Here is a 20,712-nt window from a genome sequence, read left to right as displayed (position 1 = left end):
TTTTCCAATTATATGAGTGGAATGAACAATTTTTACTGACCCTCCTCTAAAAAGAAAATGTTCAAGAACTTTCTAAACATGGTTCAAAACAATAATCAAAAAAGTCATATTTAACAGAATCATAAATTGGCTATCGTAATCCCTTCTTTTTTTAGTTGGTCCTTATGTTTTTATCTCTACTATCATAATTCTTTTTTTTTTTAAGATTTTATTTATTTATTTGACAGAGAGAGAGAGGGAAGCAGGCTCCTTGCTGAGCAGAGAGCCCGATACGGGACTCGATCCCAGGACCCTGAGATCATGACCTGAGCCGAAGGCAGCAGCTTAACCCACTGAGCCACCCAGGTGCCCGACTATCATAATTCTTTAAAAGGGGAGACATAAAAAGAAAAAATGGATGGGTCATCCAAAAAGTACTGCTTCTTAGAATACTACCCAAACCAGAGGCAGAAACCTCTGAGAGTGATTAGGGTTGGGCCACTGCTTCTTCCTTACAATTCTCCTTCATGGCTATTCCCACCCCTACTCTAACAATCACTTCTGAACACTTTCTTGCTGACCTCAGGGAACAGTAGGATATAGGAAAACTGCCCATTTCATGTCCCTGATTTCCACACAGACACAACCAGTGACCAACAGAGGAAACGTGATTTGCAATGATATAGCCAGCCCAAACAGACAAAGTCAACAAGAATGTATGATGCTTATTTCCCTGTTAACCCAACATAGGTGGGGCACTGGAAAATGTTTTTGAGACCAGAAAACAAGTATCCCCTGGAACTTTTTATATAATTTACAAGTCCAAGACCCCCATTGTTGTGTTTTTAAAGCATTTGTACTTCTCTACCCTCCTCCCTCTCCCCTTCCTGGTGAATCAGAACATCCTGGGGTACAATGCCAGAAACACTTGATTCCACCCTGAGGCATGGGACTATGAAAAGACCCTCCCCAGATTTTCCTGACCTTTATACCTACACCAGGCAGAGAGCCGTGTCCGCTAACGTGGGTTTGTGATCTCACACAAATTACTCAACTTCTAAGAAACTATTTCCTTACCTTGGGGGAGAAAGAGGAATGATAATAGCCTTCTAGTGGACTTGTCACAAGGATGAGGTCAGGTGACACCAGCACAACAATTACAATAGCGCCTGGACCCCAGAGATGCTCAGTGAATGCCTGTCTCTCCGTTTCCTCCAGGCACTTTCATCTGGTCTGGGGGTCCTCTTGGACCACCGTACTCTACTCAGCACCCTCCCTCTGGTTGGAGCGCCCACACAGGAGCCTCTCACCTCCTAGGTTTCTGTTACACTCACCTCCCATGTGTCAAAAACTAACTTTAGAAACTGAATTTGAGGGAGGTGACAATTGCTCCAATCAAAATTAAATAACATTTTGAATATAGTGATGAACCATCTTCTCGTGTGTACTTTTAGATCGTTCATTGGATTGAGTATGTTTGCATGACATTTTCACTTTTACATGGCTTTGTTTTTAAAAAAAATAAATTTTGAATATATTTGTATATCTATTAATGTATATTATATCTACCCATAAATATATGCGACTGTGGGTACTTAATTGCAGAAACGCTTAGCAATTAATCCTTCTGTACCAGGCACTGTGCCAAAGAAGCTCATGGAATTCTCGAGGTCATCCTACCAGAGAAGTACAATTAGTACTCCCGTTTTACAGATGAAGAAACTGAGACTTAAGGACATCAGGTAACTTCACCAGGGTCACACAGCTAATAAGTAGATATCAGCGCACTCAAAATTGCTAAATAACTCACTGCATTTATGAAGCTTTTATTTTAATTGGAAGCATAGGAGCTGTGGTTTCACTGCTTTTAACTTTGAATGGAGCGCGCTGCTGAGCTCCCAGCACAAGATAAACAGGAGGACAGGTGTCACTTTAAGAGACTCCTGGAGGCTGTAACCCGAAGCCTCCTCCAGCGCCCCCGGAAAGGTCTGGGAGGCTGCACCCAGCCGGTGCTGGTCTGTAAACTCCCGTGGGTCTGGCGCGTCTCTTTCTTCCAAAGTTGGACCTCTCCTTGGTGGGAGGGGGTGGGGAGGAGGGTAGGCCAGTGACGTCACTCAGGAGCCGGGATAAAGCTCCCCGGCCGCAATCTGGGCGAGGGCACTCTCTGGGCAGCGCAGTGGCTGTGTCGCTGGGAGACCCTTGCGGTGGGCAGGGCCGCCCCTCGCTGTGCCCCAGTCCGTCCCCAGGAGCCAAGGTGCTCCGGCTGGAGGCCGCGCCGAGAGCACTATGCCCCAGAACGTGGTCCTCCCGGGCCCTGCGCCCTGGGGCTTCAGACTCTCAGGGGGCATAGACTTCAACCAGCCTTTGGTCATCACCAGGGTAGGTGTTTTCCGTTCTTTCGCTGCAGGTGGGGGGCTGGCGTGCGGCGGATCTCCCTGGATTGCAGGGTGGCTGGCTAGTGAGCCCCGGGTGCGCTGGTGGCGGGGGGTGGTCCTCCCCTTCGGGCCCACAGTTCGAGGGGCGGCAGCAACTTGGCAAACTGAAGCTGGGGGGATGCAGAGCAACTTAGAGGATTTACAGAGTCCGCTGCAATGGTCTCTGGCTGCATCCTCTCCGTCCCCAGCAACTTTCCAGGAGAGGTGAACCGACAGCCTGATTCCCCTGGGCTTAGAGGAGGCTGGACTGCGAGGGCTGGGGCAGGGCCGGGGATGGGGGTGCTTCTGCCCTCCAACCCCCCACCCCCGCCCGTTTCCTTTCAGGAACAAAAGAAATGAGGTCCCAGAAAGAAAGGAGAAATGACTGACAGTGGCGGTTGCTCCTCGGAGCTAGACGCACACCTGAGCGCGTTTCTCCTATGGATGAGAGCTTCAGCACAGTGCTGATCCCAGGGCACAATCTGGGTCCGCCAAGTTGGAAGCGCTCGTATCAGCCCAGACAGGGAAAATATTACTAATGTGTTTTCCTAGGTTTCCAGGCATTTTGAAAAAATATTTTCCAAAGCTGGGAGTTTGGCTTAGGAATCATCACCTATAACTCAAACTACAAAGAAAACGCGCCAGATAGTTTAGTTTACCTGATGGAAAGTCACCAGTCAGCCTAAAAACCCTGAAAAATAGTACTTTACTATCAGAGTCAACTTTCCCTTACTTAATATTCCCTAGAGTATTGTCTAATTAGAAAAAAAAAGAGAAGAAGAAAAAGGAAATTTGGGGATTTCTGTCCTGTCAGTAAATTTCTAGTTGGTCTAGTTGATTTTTTTTTTCTAAATCAAGTGTTTGTCTTAATAGAAAGTTAATGTTATTTCAGTTATCAATAAAACATAATCTAAAAGCATAAACTTCCAGAATATTATACTTTTCTTATGTTTTCTTTTTTCCTTACTGCTTATATTGTATTTTATAAATATATGCTTTATAATCTGATTTACTCATATAGATTTTTGAACAAGGTAATACCTTTTAAATTCTGTTCAACTCATATATCTAGGAGATTTGGGCACCAATGTCTTTTTGAAATATCTCAAAACATGTACCGTACATACACATACCATGGAACATTTCAAGCTTTGTTTTACATTTTTCAAAAACATATAAACACATCTGACATGTGTTTTTGTATGAGACATGAAAAGCTAACATACCCCCAGAATGTTCCTAAGTAAATTAAGCAGAAAATGGTTCAGTGATCTGGGCCAAGCAACAAATGCCTTTTATGGATTTACCAACCAAAACAGTTTCCATTATCTCTACTAAGAAATATTTTTAAAGTTTTTGAAGTATAGTTTTCATTTGTTTAAATTAAAGGAAAATGAGCTTTTGAATCCTAACAAAGGATAAATCATATTTATAGTAAATTCTAAAAAAAATTTGTTATCAAAACATTTTAAGTGATTTATAAAAGAATTTTATATTGCTATTAATATGTAACATCTCAATATGATTAATCCTAGGTTTGAAATGTTGAGTTGTTGACATTATAAATAATGTTTATTTTAAAGCAGTACTTATATATTGCAGTTGGACCACAGGAGCTATTTTGGCAAATATATTTGATATGACAATTATTATTTGGGAAGCCAATTCATATTTGAATTTCTAATTCATTACTAATTTATATCCCTCATTTTGACATGGTTCGGTAATAATGCCTGACCATAACTGCTGATTTCATTTGACTATGCCTTTTCTCTTCAATTAATTTAACTCAAGAATAGCAGGTGAAATTCAGCTATTTTGTATTCCAAGAGTCCCCCAAACCATGCACATAACAGAGTCATGTTGAATGAATGAAAGCATATTCTCTCGAATTTTTTTGCCTTAGTGAACACCTAATTGAGAACGTCTCCACTGAAATTATAAGAACAGTTAAAATCACTTACAAAACGTTTAACTAAAAGACCTTACACAAAGCTAATTATCAATGTTGTAATTAAATAGTAAAATTCCATTTTATAGTTATTGTATATATTAAAAGGCAGTGAATAAGATTGTCTGTGTATTATTGTACTCCTTTGCTTGCCATGAATATCTCTTAGAACCTTTATATGGACTAACTCCCTTAAACCTCACAGTAATTCTGTAAGACTAGCAGTAGTAATACCTCTTTTTGTGGATGAGAGAATGAGGCTTCAAGAATTTCACTAGCCTGCTGATGGTCACAAGTGGTGGGACAGAATTTGACCCTAGTTCTATCTGCCTCCAAAGCCTGCATTCTGAACCCCCATGTGTAAGACAAAAAGCAAACAAACAAAATCTGTTTATTGTACAGATCCTTCCAAATACATGTGTTGCGCCATCCACTTCCTCATCATCTGGTCCTACTGATTCCATATCTTTAGGATCTACCACTTTTTGTTCCTACGACTGTCCCTATTCAAGCGTCCATGACTTCATGCCTAGCTCTGTCTCCCCTCTCCAGTTCACTCTGTATATTTCTTACCAGCCATCTTTGGGAAATGCTAGGTGCCATCTATCCTCCCCGTTCTTAAAATTCCTTCAACAGCAACACCAACTAAAGGGAATAAAATGTGTGGGCCCTGAGCACAGTGTTGGCCTTCATTCTCTTCCCAACTCACGTTTCCAACTTTATTTCCTCCCTCTCTCTCCCTTTCTTCTTCTCACTGACAGTCATGTCACTATCCCAGCCGATTTACAATTTCTCCATCTGTCTACACCCACTACCGTTTTTCTAGAGATTTCTCCTCCCCACCCTACCCCACTGTCCTCTGCCTAGGAAACCCAATCAAATATCACTCCCCAGCCTTCTTCTCATAATAAGCATTTTACCATTTGTTACCATAACTTTTGTCCTACAAGCTCTCCTTACATCATGCCTTGTACCACAGATGTTTGAGTACATCTGTATCCCACAAATTGCATGCTCCCTGAAGGCAGAAACTTTTAAATTTAGGGGATGGTCAGTGCTGTGCATCATCTATGTGACAGAAATATAGACACAATATGAATGGTTGATTAAATTGCTCACTTTTTATATAACTATTATTACCATAATAGGTTCAGATTATATCCTCAAAGATATTCCACAATAAAAAAAGAGAATTGCTTTATTGTTCATTGATCTGTTTTAGTTAAGCTCTTAAGTATGCAAAGAATTGAGAAACGAATGCCTGAACTTAATACCACAAAAATTCCTATAAATGAGATACATTCTTCAAGCCAAATCAATTTTTGTCTTCCTGCAAGCTATCACTTTCTCTCCCTGCCTCACACTTTGCAAATGCAAGTGCTTCTAGACAGTGGGCCTCTACTCCACCAGAGCTGGGTGAGGGGTTTACAAATGTAACTCTCTCCAGCGACTGAAATTACAGTTCACAAAATTAGGACAAAGTGTCCCCGTCATAGAAATAATTTACAATCTAATTAATCAACCAGGTGAATCCGTATCATAAGAGACACCAGAAGTAAGGTAAACCAAATACCAGGCAAGCTCAAAAAAAAAAAAAAAAATTCAGCAATGGGTTGTGATATACACATTTGGTAGAAAAACAGTTTTCTAGGCAATAGGTATGTGACACATTGTGCAATAGAGATTTGAATTGTGGATGTGGAAGGGTTGTTCCTGCAAACACCATATATAACTGGTCTCCGCATTTCACAGAATAAATCTGAGGTTCACATCACTAAGTGAGCAGCTTTTCTTTTTCTGCCACGAAGATTCTAAGAAGTCTCTTTCTTTTTTAAGTGTTTGGACCACCCAGAAGGTAGATCTACCATCACAGCCAAGTTACATATGGTTTGTTTTCACAAATGGTCCAATTTGGAATCAAGTGCAAGTTTCTTTTGTGTATATGATGTAAGATTATTACATACATCTGATGCTGGTATGTCCTTTCTCACTCAGTGCCTCTTCTCCCCCACTTCTTCTTTCCTCGTTTCTTTTCAGGGCACACTTAGGGCCAAGATCATTGTAAGTGGAAACACTCTATGGGCTTGGGTACCAATGTAGAAAATGTTACTGTATTCTCAAGTTTTGCAGGCTTGAACATAGAAAAGTACATGACTTTAATATAAATTATATTTGAAATTCGAGCTTTTTTTAGAAAGAAGTGTTTACATTGAATGCAATCCTTCACCAGGATTCAAGTGTAGTAAGAAAGTTGATGGGAAAACCTATTTAATTTTATTATCCCAAAGACATGTTTGCATGGATATGCTGGTTCATATGTTCATAACTGTCCTGCATCCCACAAATATCTATTAAGTGCAGAACGTATTGTATGTGGAAGGCACTGTGGAGGATACAATTATAACTTAACAGGTTTCTACTCCCTGAGATGCTCAAATATGAGAAGAGAGGGACATACTTGTACATAAAACCAGTACACAACGTGTCCAGGACTCCATGAGAAAAGTGCAGCCAAAGAGATAGGAAGAGTCAGGACAGAGATTCCCTGCCTTAGTGGCAAGGGACACTGTCCCATGGGGACAGTGGAAGATCTTGAGCTGCAGAGTTAGCCCTATGAGGAATTGCAGATTTTTACTGCATCTAGACCCTAAGCAAGTTTCTTATACTCTGAGAACATCCATTTTCTCATCTTAAAAGAGAGTCTTGAGAATTCCGTGAGATAGTAGTTCTCAGGAATACAGTGCCAATAATAATAACAATACTGCCACGGTTCTTGACGCCGGCTGCACGTTAGAGTCACCCGAAAAACATATGAAACTACCCATGCCCAGGTGCTACTTGCAGAGGTTCTGAAGTAACCCATATGAGGTATGGCCCTAGAAATGCAGATTACAGACAGGCTCTAGAGGGCTTTAGATGCCAGGTGGGGCACTGGAGTTTATTTGTAGACAACAGAGGACAACTCAACATTGGGCTTTCTCCCTATTTCAATCCATGCCCTATAGCATAGCCCTTCAGTGTATACTTGTCTTGTCCATAACTATTTCACTTTTATTCTTAACATAAAAGTCTCACCAGGGTGTCTGGATGGCTCCCAGCCAACTCTTGATTTCAGCTCAGGTCATGATCTCAGGGTCGTGAGATGGAGCCCCACATAGGGCTCCACCATCAGCAGGGGGTCTGCTTGAGATTCTGGTCTCTTCCTCTCCCTCTTGCCCTCCCCTGGCTCTCTCTTTCAAAACAATCAATCAATCAATTAATCTTAAAAAAGAAGTCTCACCAGGGCCATATCTTGTGCTTCCCTCATGTCTCCCATGGTAAGTAGAATATTATAGATGCTTTATCTGTGATTTAGTTTTTTTTCCAAATGGACCCAAATGATAGGTTGATGTGAATAACACAAATTCCCTAGTTCCTCTCCTAGAGCTTATGATTTGTGATTCCAGGCTTCTGGAGTAGAGTGGGAGTCTTTATGTCCAGCAAGGACACCCACGTGATTTTTCCAATTAGACAAATTTGAAAACATGTGCTAAGTGATATGGCAGTACTATTTTCAATGATTTCTCTAATGCTTTTGATATGTGAGACTCCAATGAACCTAATAATAAATAATCCATTGAAAAACTCTTTGCCTCACTGTAGCTCTCTCTTCTGATTTAGGGGAAAATGTTAATAACAAACTATGAACAATAACATAAAGTAATTACATAATATATTAACAATATAATGTAATGCTGGGAAATAACATATCTTTATGTCTAAACAGATAGTTTAACTTACTAAAACCAGACCAATTTAGTGGTCATTTTCTTATCATTAGCCTAGCTGAACTTAAGAACTAGAAGGGGACCATATGTTCTCCTTCTCCCTCATCCCTCTCTCTCCAGCCTTTTTTTTTTTTTTTCCCCTTTTCCACTACCTCCTTAGAGATCTAAGGACATCAATCACAAGGTGGAACACAAATTAAAAAGGGGTTTTTGCATCCCCATCAACCACCTTTTTTTTTTTTTTTTAAGATTTTATTTATTTGAGACAGAGAGCACAAGGAGAAGCAAACTCCCTGCCGAGCAGGGAGCCCGACTTGGGGCTCAATCCCAGGACCCTAGAACCACACCTGAGCCGAAAGCAGACACTTAACCAACTTAGACACTCAGGCTCCCCCAACCACCTTTCTTATTTGACTTCTGAAACCATTGCTGACACAGCCAAACTGCTGTTCCCATGTTAATACGGAGCCAGAGGTTACTTGGAAATTTACCCTCCTTTGAAAAAATAGTTTTCTTTGTCCAGGTTGTCTTAAAGTTGTTGCAATGGTCAAAGTTATTAGGAAGAGCTTTGCAAATATGGTATTTGGAGTAAATATAAGATAGTGTTAATACTTATATATTCATACGCTTAATGAAACTTAGTAATGTTCAGAATCGAAGTTCAACATACACCAGATGTCTCAGTTTAAAACTTATATAGACAGACACACACACAACCCTACCTTCCGTTTATCCCAACCAGAGCTAAAAACTGATGTTAGGCTTTTCTAAATCAAGATTGAGCATTATATAACAAATCTATTTAAGTATGTTAGAAAACCTAGGTGAGGCTTTAAAAGAAAACACATTGAGCCATTCTTTCCCACTTTTTAACTCAAAGAATAGACTTCTGGTCTCTGATGTTCAAAAATAGATAGTACTGATTTTGACAAACTATAGCTAGAGAAAATTAAAAGTTTAAGATTATTTTTACCCCTGCAAGTCACACTGGGGATGGAAACTTTTATTCTCCTAAGAGTTCTGGGCTTAGGAGAATTTCCAAATGGAAAACAGCTATGAAATGTCTCCCAAAGGCTGGGAAATAATAATCTCCATTGTCTTCATCAAGCTTCTACCAACTGTTCTTATTGGAAAATAATCACGATCACTACAGCGAAATGATCACAGAAATGAAGTGAGTACAATAAACATTTTAGTAATGAGACTGAAGGTCTCAGACACATGAGAATTTATTGCCTTTGCAATTTTATTCATTTAGGTGAATCTTGGCTATCCCTTAGAGCCACGAAGTTAAATAGAATCAATAACTAGATTAATTAAGTAAATAGAGAAAAAAAATGAACGAATGAATGATCCTCAAGTAAAATATTAGGAACAATTTAGTTTATTCCTGGAGCAGTTTGAGGTTTAAGTCAAGTCCTGTACATTCTTCTGCTCTGAACAGTAGGAACTTGCAAATGCAACAATGATGGGTTGACATTAATAGCTATAATCTTTGGGTATATAGGTAATCCTTTGGGTAATGGTTATATAGGGACTAGCTCTTTATGTTTCATGAGATCTACTTTAAATAACCCTTTCATTCATTTTCAATTATCCATTAATTCCAAATACTGGAATATATACAATGGCACATTAGAAATATACATAATATTATACATATCCTCAAGAACTTCCGGTCAAGTTGTGAAAACAAACAATACAAGTAAATAAACAAACATTAAAGTACAACTTGTCTTCATGAAGGAAGTGAAAAACGTAATGGTGGAGAATGATGGGGGGGTATCTGGAGAAGCTACTTCAGATGTTTGGGGAAGTCTCTTTGAGAATGTGACATTTAAGCCTAGACCTAAAGGATTAGGAGGAGGAACTGAGTGATGAGTGGGGGAAACATTTCAGGCAAAAATAATAGTGCAAGTAAAACCTTGAAGAGAGTACATGCTGGGTCTATTTGAGGAACTGAAAGGAATCTGGAATAACTACGGCACAGTGGGTGGAGGGGAGCAGGAATGGTGTAAGATGATGTTAGAGAAGTAGGTGGGTAAGACCAGGTAAGGACTATTAGGCAGTTCTAAGTAATTAGGATTTACCAAAAAAAAAAAAAAAGGAGTAGGAAGAGCAATAGCAATCAAAAACTGAATACTCAGTGTAGTAATTAACGATTTCAAATTTGGTATCTTTTAAACATTTAATAACCATATGTTTCCCAGATCCTTAAGTATTCTTTTCATCTCCCCACACACCCCCCCACAAGAAAGAAAGAAAAAGAAAGAAAGAAAGAAAATGAAGTTCATGTGGGTTTCTTGCAGACAACGTAAAAATGGATCTTGTTTTTTTACCTAGTTTGGCAATCTTTGTTAAAACACAGAGTGTTTTGAGAGACTATGGACTCTGAAAAACAATCTGAAGGGTTTGAAGAGATGGGGAGGTGGGAGGTTGGGGGAACCAGGTGGTGGGTATTAGAGAGGGCACGGATTGCATGGAGCACTGGGTGTGGTATAAAAACAATGAATACTGTTATGCTGAAAATAAATTTTAAAAAATGTTTAAAAATTTAAAAATAAATAAATAAATAAATAAATATATGTATTTGACCCTGGGAAAAAAAAATAAAGCCACTGCTGTCTAAAAAAAAAAAAAAAAAAACACACACACAGAGTATGATGTGGTTATACCATTTACATTTAATGTAACTTCTGATAAGGTTTAATGAAAATCTAGCATCTTGTTAGTTGCTTTTTATTTGTTCAATTTGTTTTTCATTCATGGAGAAGACACTGTGTCTGAATACAAACTTCTCTGGTGTCTGCAGTCCTCAGGAGTTCTAGACACTCAGTGTTAACTGAGAGTTCATCATTTTAGCTGAATTCTTTATGACCAAAATGGTGCCCCCATCTTCCTCTGTGCTCTGACACAAGTGATACAATTTGCTTACATCTTGACTTTCCTTGGAGGCACCTGTCTTTCCTTAGATTCCAGGTTTAGTTGGTTGCCCTGCAGCTTCAGCTCTCTGAATAGTTCAAGAAAAGTTATAATTTTGTATCTTATATGGTATCTTCTACCTACTACAAGAGTGATTCTCTTTCTAGTTTTCTACATCCTAGATGCCCCTTCATGTGAATTTTAAAGATCATTACTTATAAGGATGCTACCGTAGCTTCAATTCAAATATAAAAGGTCCCTAAATGGGGTGAAGTTGTACTCCCAAATAGGGAGTTAATGGATTTAAAAAACCCTAAAGAATAAATTATTTTATTTAAAACAAAGAAAATAAGATCAAACAGGTATTAAGGAAGATGCTTTAGAAGAGAGTAAGAGATGTCATGATAGATGAAGTGTGGTTAGTAAGAAACAAAATTATTTAGCATGGTGGAAAAATAGAGCTAACACAGTTGATCATTGAAGAGTTATTTCAAGTTAGATTTAAAATTCCCTGCCCACTGAAACTTTTAAAATGTTACCAAGCTGAAATATAAATGTCAGGCACAAAACTCAAGATATTGCAGAATGTTGGTTTTTAAATGATGCCATGATTTCTTTCAGATTACTCCAGGAAGCAAGGCGGCAGCTGCCAACCTGTGTCCTGGAGATGTCATCTTAGCTATTGATGGCTTTGGTACAGAGTCCATGACTCATGCTGATGCACAGGACAGGATTAAAGCAGCAGCACACCAGCTGTGTCTCAAAATTGACAGGTGCTTTTTAATTAATGGTGTTAAAATGTGATCTGTTTTGCAGAAGATCCTGAACCAGAACTAAAAATGATTTCATCCTCCCTGTAAGAAAGAGTTTCACAGGAACTAGAATTTTGAATTTTGACCAGCTTTTTTTTTTTTTTTTTTTTTTTTTTTTTTTTTTTTTTAGTATATCAGCCACTTTGGTCTGTTCTTCATTGATGTCAGTTAGTCCAGTCACTGTTAAAAAACTATTTCTGAAAAGAATTTTCTGGAATGTCAGAATAAGGGAAGAGGCTAAAAGAATTCTTTTTCTTGTTAATTGACTATGAAAATAGAACCACGAAAAGTACTGGCCACAGAAACCCTGCACAGAACAGTTACTTGTACTGCTGTTCTGAATGTGGTAGAGAATGGAATAGAATTTAAAGATTCTCCTAAAAGAATCTCTTGACTTGCAAAAATGTGAGCATATTGAAAACTGGTTGCTAATACTGTTTATGCCATTGGCTGTTTTGTACAGAATTTAACCCAGAAGAATCTGACAAGGTGTAAAGAGTGCACATGAAGTGAGAATATTAGAAATCAGACATTTATAGTGGAAAAAAAAAAAACTAAGAAATTGAACCTGATCTTTGGCCATCATAGGCCTGATCTGAAGTTGAATTGTGAAAATAATGTTTTGTTATAGTGGTTGTTAGTGGGTGTTTATCCTGTTGCTATTTTATTCCCAACTTTCCCTGCTGTGGTTCAGAAGGCCCAATCAGCCAATCTGCCATATCAGGGGTGAAATTGACTCTTTCCCTATTTATTTATAACTAGTGTTCCTGCCAAGCACACAGTCTCTTAGGAGCACATGGTCCCAAAGAGATACATGAGAAGGACATGAGATTGGATAAAGCTCATTTCCTTGATGCCAGCAGCAAATGCCCCTGGCATACCATTCACTGTCTCCTGTGGTGGCCTGGGTAGGATGGGAGGGAAGTAGAGGAAACCTAGGGAGTTTGCCCTGTGGTCATCTGCCTCCAGAATCTTCCTCTCCTGTACTGTTCCTTGCAGGTATGGCAGACCTACTCTCTGTAGAAGCTGTACAATGTCTTTGCCTTAGTCAGTTCAGGCTCCTACAACAAATATACCATAGATGGGTGACTTAAAAAAAATTTATTTTTCACAGTTCTGGAGACTGGAAGTCTGAGATCAGGATGCAGCATAATCAGGTTCCTGATTACTTCCTCACATGACATTTCTTGGTGTGTGGACACAGAGACCGAGATCTCCTGTCTCTTCCTCTTTATATAAGGACATTAATCCTATTATGACAGCTCTACCCTCATGACGTAATCTAATCCTAATTACCTCCCAGAGACCTCACCTCCAAATACCATCACATTGCGGGGTAGGGTTGCAACATAGGAACTTGGTGGGGGTTGGGGAGGGACACAAACTTCAGTCTATGGTAGTCCTCCACGCAATTTTTATCCATTCAGTTTCCTCCAAAGTATCCAAAAAACTAATTAGATGGGAGAATACAGAATAATGAGCAAAGAGTATTCCTTTTGTTTAAATCATCAAGGCTCAATAGTATTTTCATACACAATAATGGGAGATTAAATGCTAAAACCGGACATAATGTTAGAATTTGGAGTTTACAAAATGTCTTTTATTCACAGAGCAGAAACTCGCTTATGGTCTCCACAGGTGTCTGAAGATGGGAAGGCTCATCCTTTCAAAATCAACTTAGAATCGGAACCACAGGTATGAATTGTAGAGTAAATGATATTCATGTTTTATTTCCTTTTAAATGATGTGGATGCCTTCCAAGAGGAAGAAATGACAAATATAAAAAATTGGAATTAGCCACATGATGGAACGATTGTCTGTCTTTACCCTGTGTGAGATTAATTTATATTATCCATGTCTTTTTATATCAAGAGAAAAGAGAAGTATCTCTAGGCAAGTGCCTTGTTAAAAGACAAATGTGTTCTCAGGACAAATTTGGCTCTATCTACGTGCAGTCCACTTAGTTTTTCATTCTTTATGATGGACTTCTGCCAAATGACCATGACCTAATCCAAGAAGTTTAACATATTAAAACAAAGCAAAACGAAATTAGTGTCTACCATTTGAAACAGGTGTCTCCAATCTAATAATTACTGTAAACTTCAATTCTTTGAGGTCTTTGTCCAGATCTTATTTTACATCCTTTTTTAATTCTCAGTTCTGGTGTTCTATAATTAAGTTTATGCTACAAAAAGGGTTTTGCATTTATGTAATCATAGTGATATTCTGCCCATGCAGTAAAATTACAAAAGATAGAGGATTTTCCCTTGAGGCAATTCTAATGAGCTAAATTAATCTAATAATCTGATGCTTATCTGATGATGTCTACTTTCAAAAGCTCCAAAAAAAAAAAAAAAAATCCCTGTAATGAAAGCAACCCCCAGTTGTGCTGTGTGGGAAAATGTAATTAAGACAAGGATTTTAGAACTTCTCCTTCGCCAGATGTTTCCCAAGTTTAGAGAGACAGATATATAAATTAGGCATCCCTTTTTAAACAAGTATTCATACTAAGTGTATTATATATTAAATATTCCTAAACTATAATTTTCCCATGTATCTGTGGAAAATGCATGAAAACGTATTTGCAACTTACGCTTCAGCAGCATTTCCCTTTCCAGGATCACCAACTCCTGAATTTGTGCTTCGTTTTCTACTTTCTCCATGAATTTACCTCCACTTTCTCCTTGATAAAATACACTTAGAGTACCACGTACCTGTATCTCATAGGGCTTCTCAAAGATTTAAATAAAATACCGTAGAAAAAGACCTTGGCACATTGAATTGCTCCTAGAGATATTCAATGTAGTGGGAGCTCTTGTTAATACTCGTATGGTACCTGCCCCCTCCTACCAGGCTGTGACGCGCAGGCCTCTGGCCTTTCCTGACAGTGAGATGGGAGACTGCCCATGTGATAGGACTTTCTGGAGACCAGGAATGCTTTCCACATTACTATGAGAAGGGTCATTAAAAATTGCTTTGGATTAAAACTTTATTTTCAGTTCAAATACAATCCCCCCAGGAGAAGAAACATCCTGAATAGCTTAACCTTTAGACAGCATGAGTTTATTAGATCCTTGTCCTAGACTTTTGACTAAAGGAAAGGAAGAGCCTAAGCCTGAAAATCACTAAGAGCAGAGGAGGAGAAAACAGGCCCTCAAGGGAGTGAGCAGGATATGGACTATCTGTGCAGGCGGGAACTGCTGTGTCTGTTCTCTTTACTCGGGAGTCTCCCAGCATGGCACACAGCAAGCGCTCAATTAAACAGCTGATGAATGAAAAGAACAGAGGCTCTACTGATAAACTGCATTTTCTAACACTGCCCAGGACCACACCTGGGAACCAGTTCTCAGAATGGTGCTCAGCTGCCACCAGCCCCCACTGCTGTATGGCAAGAGTGGTCGTGCAGGTTGAATGGGAGTTAGGTCAGGTGAGAGCCCAGCTCTTCAGGAAGAGTGAGCGAAAGATGAAATAGACAAGACTGGTAATAACTGTGGTGAAAGGGGTCTGAATGCTGATGGTGGCTTACCCTCTGGCATCTGAGGTGGATTGGTGAATAATAATAATACCTCCAATCAACATTATCTTTTTTTTTAAAGATTTTATTTATTTTATTTGACAGACAGAGATCACAAGTAGGCAGAAAGGCAGGCAGAGAGAGAGAAGAGGAAGCAGGCTCCCTGCTGAGCAGAGAGCCCGATGCGATGAGGGGCTCCATCCCAGGACCCTGGGATCATGACCTGAGCCGAAGGCAGAGGCTTTAACCCACTGAGCCACCTAGGCACCCCAACATTATCTTTGATAGAAGAAAAAATTGGAAGAAGAAAAAGCAAAGCTCTCCAGGCAGAGCTGTCACTTGGAGATTGTCCTTTGCAGTAATGCCCAAGCCCACAGCTTCCTCCCACCTTCACTGAGTCATCAGATAGAGGCAACACGTGAGAGAAAGAGATCATGTGGTGTTTTAAAAAACAATGGAACGAAGTGAAAGCTTAAGGCTTGTATATATGCATTCATTGACCACCCAATCTCTTATTATCACCAGGACGAAATGGATAAAATTCTGAATTTCCTTTCCGTATATAGTACACCTCCAAAATTGTACTGCACCCTTTTGCAAATTATTCATTCATTCATTTGTTCATTCAAAATTTCTCCTAATTTTTAAAATCCAGTTTCACCAATGTGAGATGCTAAGGCATGGGGTCAATGAGACAGATCTGACCAAAGTACCAGATCCCCAAGTATCCCTGGCCATATCGCAGTGTCTGGCATGTGGGTGACTCACCAAGTATTTATTACTCACAGCTGAGCTTAGACCAAGATGGGAGCCTGTGTTTTGCTAATATCTCTCCAGAACTGGAGTTTAAGGGCAGTTGTCTCAGTTTCGTTCTAGTAGAACAAAACTTTTATAAGTCTCTAAGTACTAACTTATGACCATGATTGTCCCAAGAACTGGATTTTTAAAAATAGACCCAATTTTAAGTACTCTGGCCTCTCATCAATCATTTATTAGTCCACATGCCCTACATTAAGGGGTAGGGCACTATGGACATGTATGATAGTACAAATGGGGAAAAGATAAAGGATGAGATAGGTTTGGAAAAAAAAAAAAAAAGGTGAAGATTGGGTTAAAGGCTCCAGAAGCCAGTCGGATGGAGCCTTTGAACATTCCTTTAGTTTGAGTCATGACTAATTCTTACTGGCACCTCCTCCAAGAGGCCAGTATTTGAAGGTCTCAGAGATAAGAACCATTTCAATTCTTCCCCTAATGGGCCAAAGGATTCCCGTCCTTAGGATCCTCAGGCCAGATTTCTGCATGATGAGTTCAGCTAACTTGGCACTTCAGATCGGACGTTCCCTACAAGCATAGTTAAACCCTTGCTATCCGAAATGCCAAAGCATAAACTTAACAAAATGCCATGTTTAAAAAAAAAAAAATACAAGCAGTGAATTTAACTTGGAGCATGAGAGCGGAAAAAAGCTAAACTGAGGTTATATTTGTCTTATTTTATCTTTTGCATTAACACAAGCCATGTAAAAAGAGGTGTTGCAAAGGAGGTCTTCCCCCACCCCCACTCCCACCCCAAAAATGGACACTCTGCAGATAAAGCAACTTTCTGGACAGCAAAGATGTGTCCATCTGAGAAACACATGCCATTACCACATCAAGCTTTCAGATCCTACTGTAGATAAAGAGAAAGGGCCATTGAGCAATACAGTATTTGAGTTCTTGTTTCTCAACCCGAGTGAAACTATAACTGCAAGCTTTGTGACTTTTGCTATTAGAATATAATACTCTTTCATTTTAAAAATAATATATATCCTTTGGAGGAAAAAAAAATACATTATATCCTACCATCCAACCCCAGCCACAAATAACAACATGTTAGTGTACTTCTTTCCAGTCTTTTCCCTATGTGTAGATTTAGGCTTTGGAGACTTTTTCTTACATAGTTATAGTAATAATTGGCATGAAATTTTAATACCTAGGTTTTTTTTTCATTTGTCCATGTTTTTATTAAATAGTTAAATTTTGTCTTTATCATTTTAGACTTGGATTTTCAGCTTAAATAGAAGCTTAGAAGGTATTCCTAGCCTTTGAATAAATGTTATTTATTTATAAGGAGTTATATATGTATATATAAAAAGTTATTCCCAGCGATTGAATATAAATGCCTTCTATACAATCCCGAACATGGCCTATGAGCAGACATATGCATTTTCCTATATAAAGTATTCTTGCTCTAGACCAAAGGTACGTTTTTAGAGCTCGGGGTCCTTCTCCAAGTCTGGCATTCTCAAATAAAACATTACCCTCCTCTTTGTTTAATGTTAATTGAACAACTCAAAATTATAATGTAGCTATCCCATACAGGAAAGATGCTTTTCAGAAACAAAAATCATTCTTTCCTAAAAGAGAAGATAACTGTATCTATTTCCATAAAAAGACTGCATCCTTGCCATAGAAGATTTGATGATAAAGATAGAAACAACACCCAAAATCAAGTGAGATACGGGTTAAAGTTGTTTATATTTTCAATTAGCAATAATCGCGCCTCGGATAAACCTCATTGGCTACGATACTGCCACTGCGCAAAGCTAAAGTTGTTTATATTTTCAAAAAGATACCTTTATCCTATAATTTGTTGATAACTGGAAGGTGGACTACACAAAACAAGGTTTGGTAAACCCCATTCCCCCAAACTCTTCTCCTATTATATATGGGAAATACTTGAAACAGATTGCTGGGGGTGGGGGGGGGGGGGGAATTATAAGGGTGACTTTATTTTTCATTTGAGTAGGGGTGGTGATTGTTCATAAATTCCAAACATGATAAGATACCATCACTCAGTGTGGCTTGGTCAAGTATATGATCGCTTGATACAGTTTACCTTATTACCCCGCCACTGTTTTTTTTTTTTAATAAATAAATAAATATATGCACATTATCAAACATGTTGTTTCTGTTGGAGCTGGTAATTGCCTCAGTTCTTGAACTGAATCTCTATCTCTGGACAACGTCTTCCAGTAAGAAGTTGAAAGGTGGTCGTGTCTTTGAGTGCTGTCATTGGTGAGGTCATTCTAAGGGCTTGGGAGATGGTTGCCAAGACCTGCATTCTCCCTGATCTCACCAAATCTCTACCCAGTTACCTAGCTTTGACTCTGGCAGCTCGAGCATTTTATGAATTCAAAATGTTATTCCTTAATATAAGGAATATAATTCAAGGAATGACATTTTAAAATACCATTGAAAATGCACTAATTAAGGGTAGTGAGTACTTCTTGAATTCCTAAGAGATGAGAGTCACTTGGATGCTGTTGTCTGGGAAAAATAAACACAAGAGCTGGACTACATTGACTGACATATAATTTTTTTTACTGGTATTTTCTGATACTACTGATTTTCCTGAAAAAGTAAAAAGGAATTAAAATGGAATAGCAAACTTCTCATTGCTTTTGTCTCTTGATTCTGTTTGACCATCAACAATGATGTAAGATTTGGATAGAATGTTGCCTCTCTGTGCCATACTTAAATGTTTACCTTTGATGTATACACTTCATTGTGCTTTTTTTGGAATGACTCTAGCAGCCCATAAACTAATGCTTTGCAAAGCCTAAATACAAATGTTTGAAGGCTCTCTTAGAAACACTGCCTTTTATGATCCTTTTATGATTATATGCAGAAAATAGAAGGGCTTTTTTAAAAAATTTTGACAAATTACACATTTGCAACTTTTGCAATATATAACCAAAACTGAAAATAGCAAAGAAAAAGCTTGGAGCTCATTAACTCATATGCTGCTTTTTGGAAGCATTACTAGAGATTATTAGTGCATAAATATTTCCAGAGAAGTTGCCTCATTTACAGGACAGTCATCATCCATGTTTATTTTTCATTTTAAGACAAAGAAGTAATAAGGGCAGAGATATTTTCCCCACAAAACCATTATACATTAACTAATTTTTATATATTTAATTCTATTTACAGAGATCATTAAGGCATACTTAAAAGAAAAAAATTTTAATTCCATAAAGCTTGAGTCCTTCAGTTCTGCCCGACCGACTCATTTAATTAGCCTGAGAAATTTAAAATACACCGAAACTAAATGAGGCAATTAGCCTCCTGTCTTCTTTTATATCGAAAGGAGTAACAAAGGCTTGAATCATGGCCACTGTCATTACTTAACAATTATTTCCAGTTCACTTTTTTTCATGCTATAATAATGGCTAATCAGAATGGTTAATCATAAAAAGCCAATCAAAATTCATTATTAAATCAGCCAAAACAATCAGATGGTACTACCGTATCAATGTTTGACTACACAATTTTTCACAGGTTGTGGGATTCAGCGTTATTCTAAAGCCACATTTGGTTATTTTGGTCGTTCTGCTACCTAATAGCAGCAGCCATACTGCCACCCAACCAACTCATAGGCAGTGAGCCACTCTTCTGGAGGTAAAAATAATGAATCAGTAAGACATTAGTCAATCCAACCACACTATAGGATCACGGGCTATTGTATTCAACTCAGACCTTTCAAATTCAAGAGCTGCTATACTGTGCTGTCCAAGGTTGATGAGAGAAAAGCTGCTGCTCTCTGTCACCTCACAGATTTTCAAGTACCATGAGATTTGGGGCAGCTGGAGTCAAAGACTCCACTAGTATTCGAAGCTGCACCTCACTTGTCTGTTATAATTTTTAAGTGAACTCTGCCAATAGACCTGGATGGGGGAACAGGGACTATCTGAGATGACTCCCTGCTCAGAACCAGAACTAAGCATTTCGGAGCATGGGTCCCTCCAGGAAGCTGTTGGTGTTCTCGCACACAAGAATCTCCCTGAAAACTCTGGTTCCAACCCCTAAGAAAGGAAGACAGTGTCTTTTTCAAATAGAAAAGGACTATCTCACCATCTATTCATTTGTAATGACAAGGAGAGAAAAAAAAATGATAAGAGCAAGAATATCACAAGACCTTTTTATTTCTTAATAAAAACAGCATCTTTTCAGTAACATTTCAAAGACACATAAATGTTTGTACTAGTTGAAATCTGTGTGAAAAACTGGTGGCACATTCACAAAAGTAAATGAAGTCAATGTGAGTGTGTGGGTGAAAATATTGGAAAGATTATTCTTACTGATCCTGCCAAATGAAAAGATTTGGAAGAAGAGTCAGCTTGTGTGTATTTTAGCCTTCGCTTTTGGTTTTCTTCTGCTACTTAGAAGAAAAACATATTTAATGACTTTACAAAATTGTAAGTCTATATAAAAATTGGAAAACCTCCTTTCATAGGAAAAATAGTCTTCCAATTCTTCTTATTTGTTCTAAATTTAAGGTTAGACCTTAAAGCAAATTAAGAATTTTGTTTTT

At 38.6% G+C, this 20,712-nt stretch overlaps 1 protein-coding gene across 6 annotated transcripts in view; it reads left to right on the top strand.

Moving 5' to 3' along the window:
• The first annotated feature begins 2,144 nt into the window (after positions 1–2,144).
• LOC111144438 (PDZ and LIM domain 3) overlaps positions 2,145–20,712 on the top strand; it is a 30,735-nt gene continuing 12,167 nt past the window's right edge. For 5 of the 6 annotated variants that reach the window (XM_022498747.1, XM_022498743.1, XM_022498744.1 and 2 more), the window contains exons 1-3: positions 2,145–2,358; positions 11,655–11,806; positions 13,456–13,540. In XM_022498747.1, coding sequence (XP_022354455.1) covers positions 2,266–2,358; positions 11,655–11,806; positions 13,456–13,540 — 330 coding nt within the window. In that variant the 5' untranslated portion in view covers positions 2,145–2,265. The remainder of the gene's footprint in view (positions 2,359–11,654; positions 11,807–13,455; positions 13,541–20,712) is intronic. The other variant, XM_022498748.1, reaches the window with a different exon arrangement.

The sequence above is a fragment of the Enhydra lutris genome, unplaced genomic scaffold, assembly GCF_002288905.1.
Source record: "Enhydra lutris kenyoni isolate GAN:26980312 unplaced genomic scaffold, ASM228890v2 scaffoldscaffold11, whole genome shotgun sequence".
Classification (NCBI taxonomy): Eukaryota; Metazoa; Chordata; class Mammalia; order Carnivora; family Mustelidae; genus Enhydra; species Enhydra lutris.
This window is presented reverse-complemented; position numbering and strand designations above follow the sequence as displayed.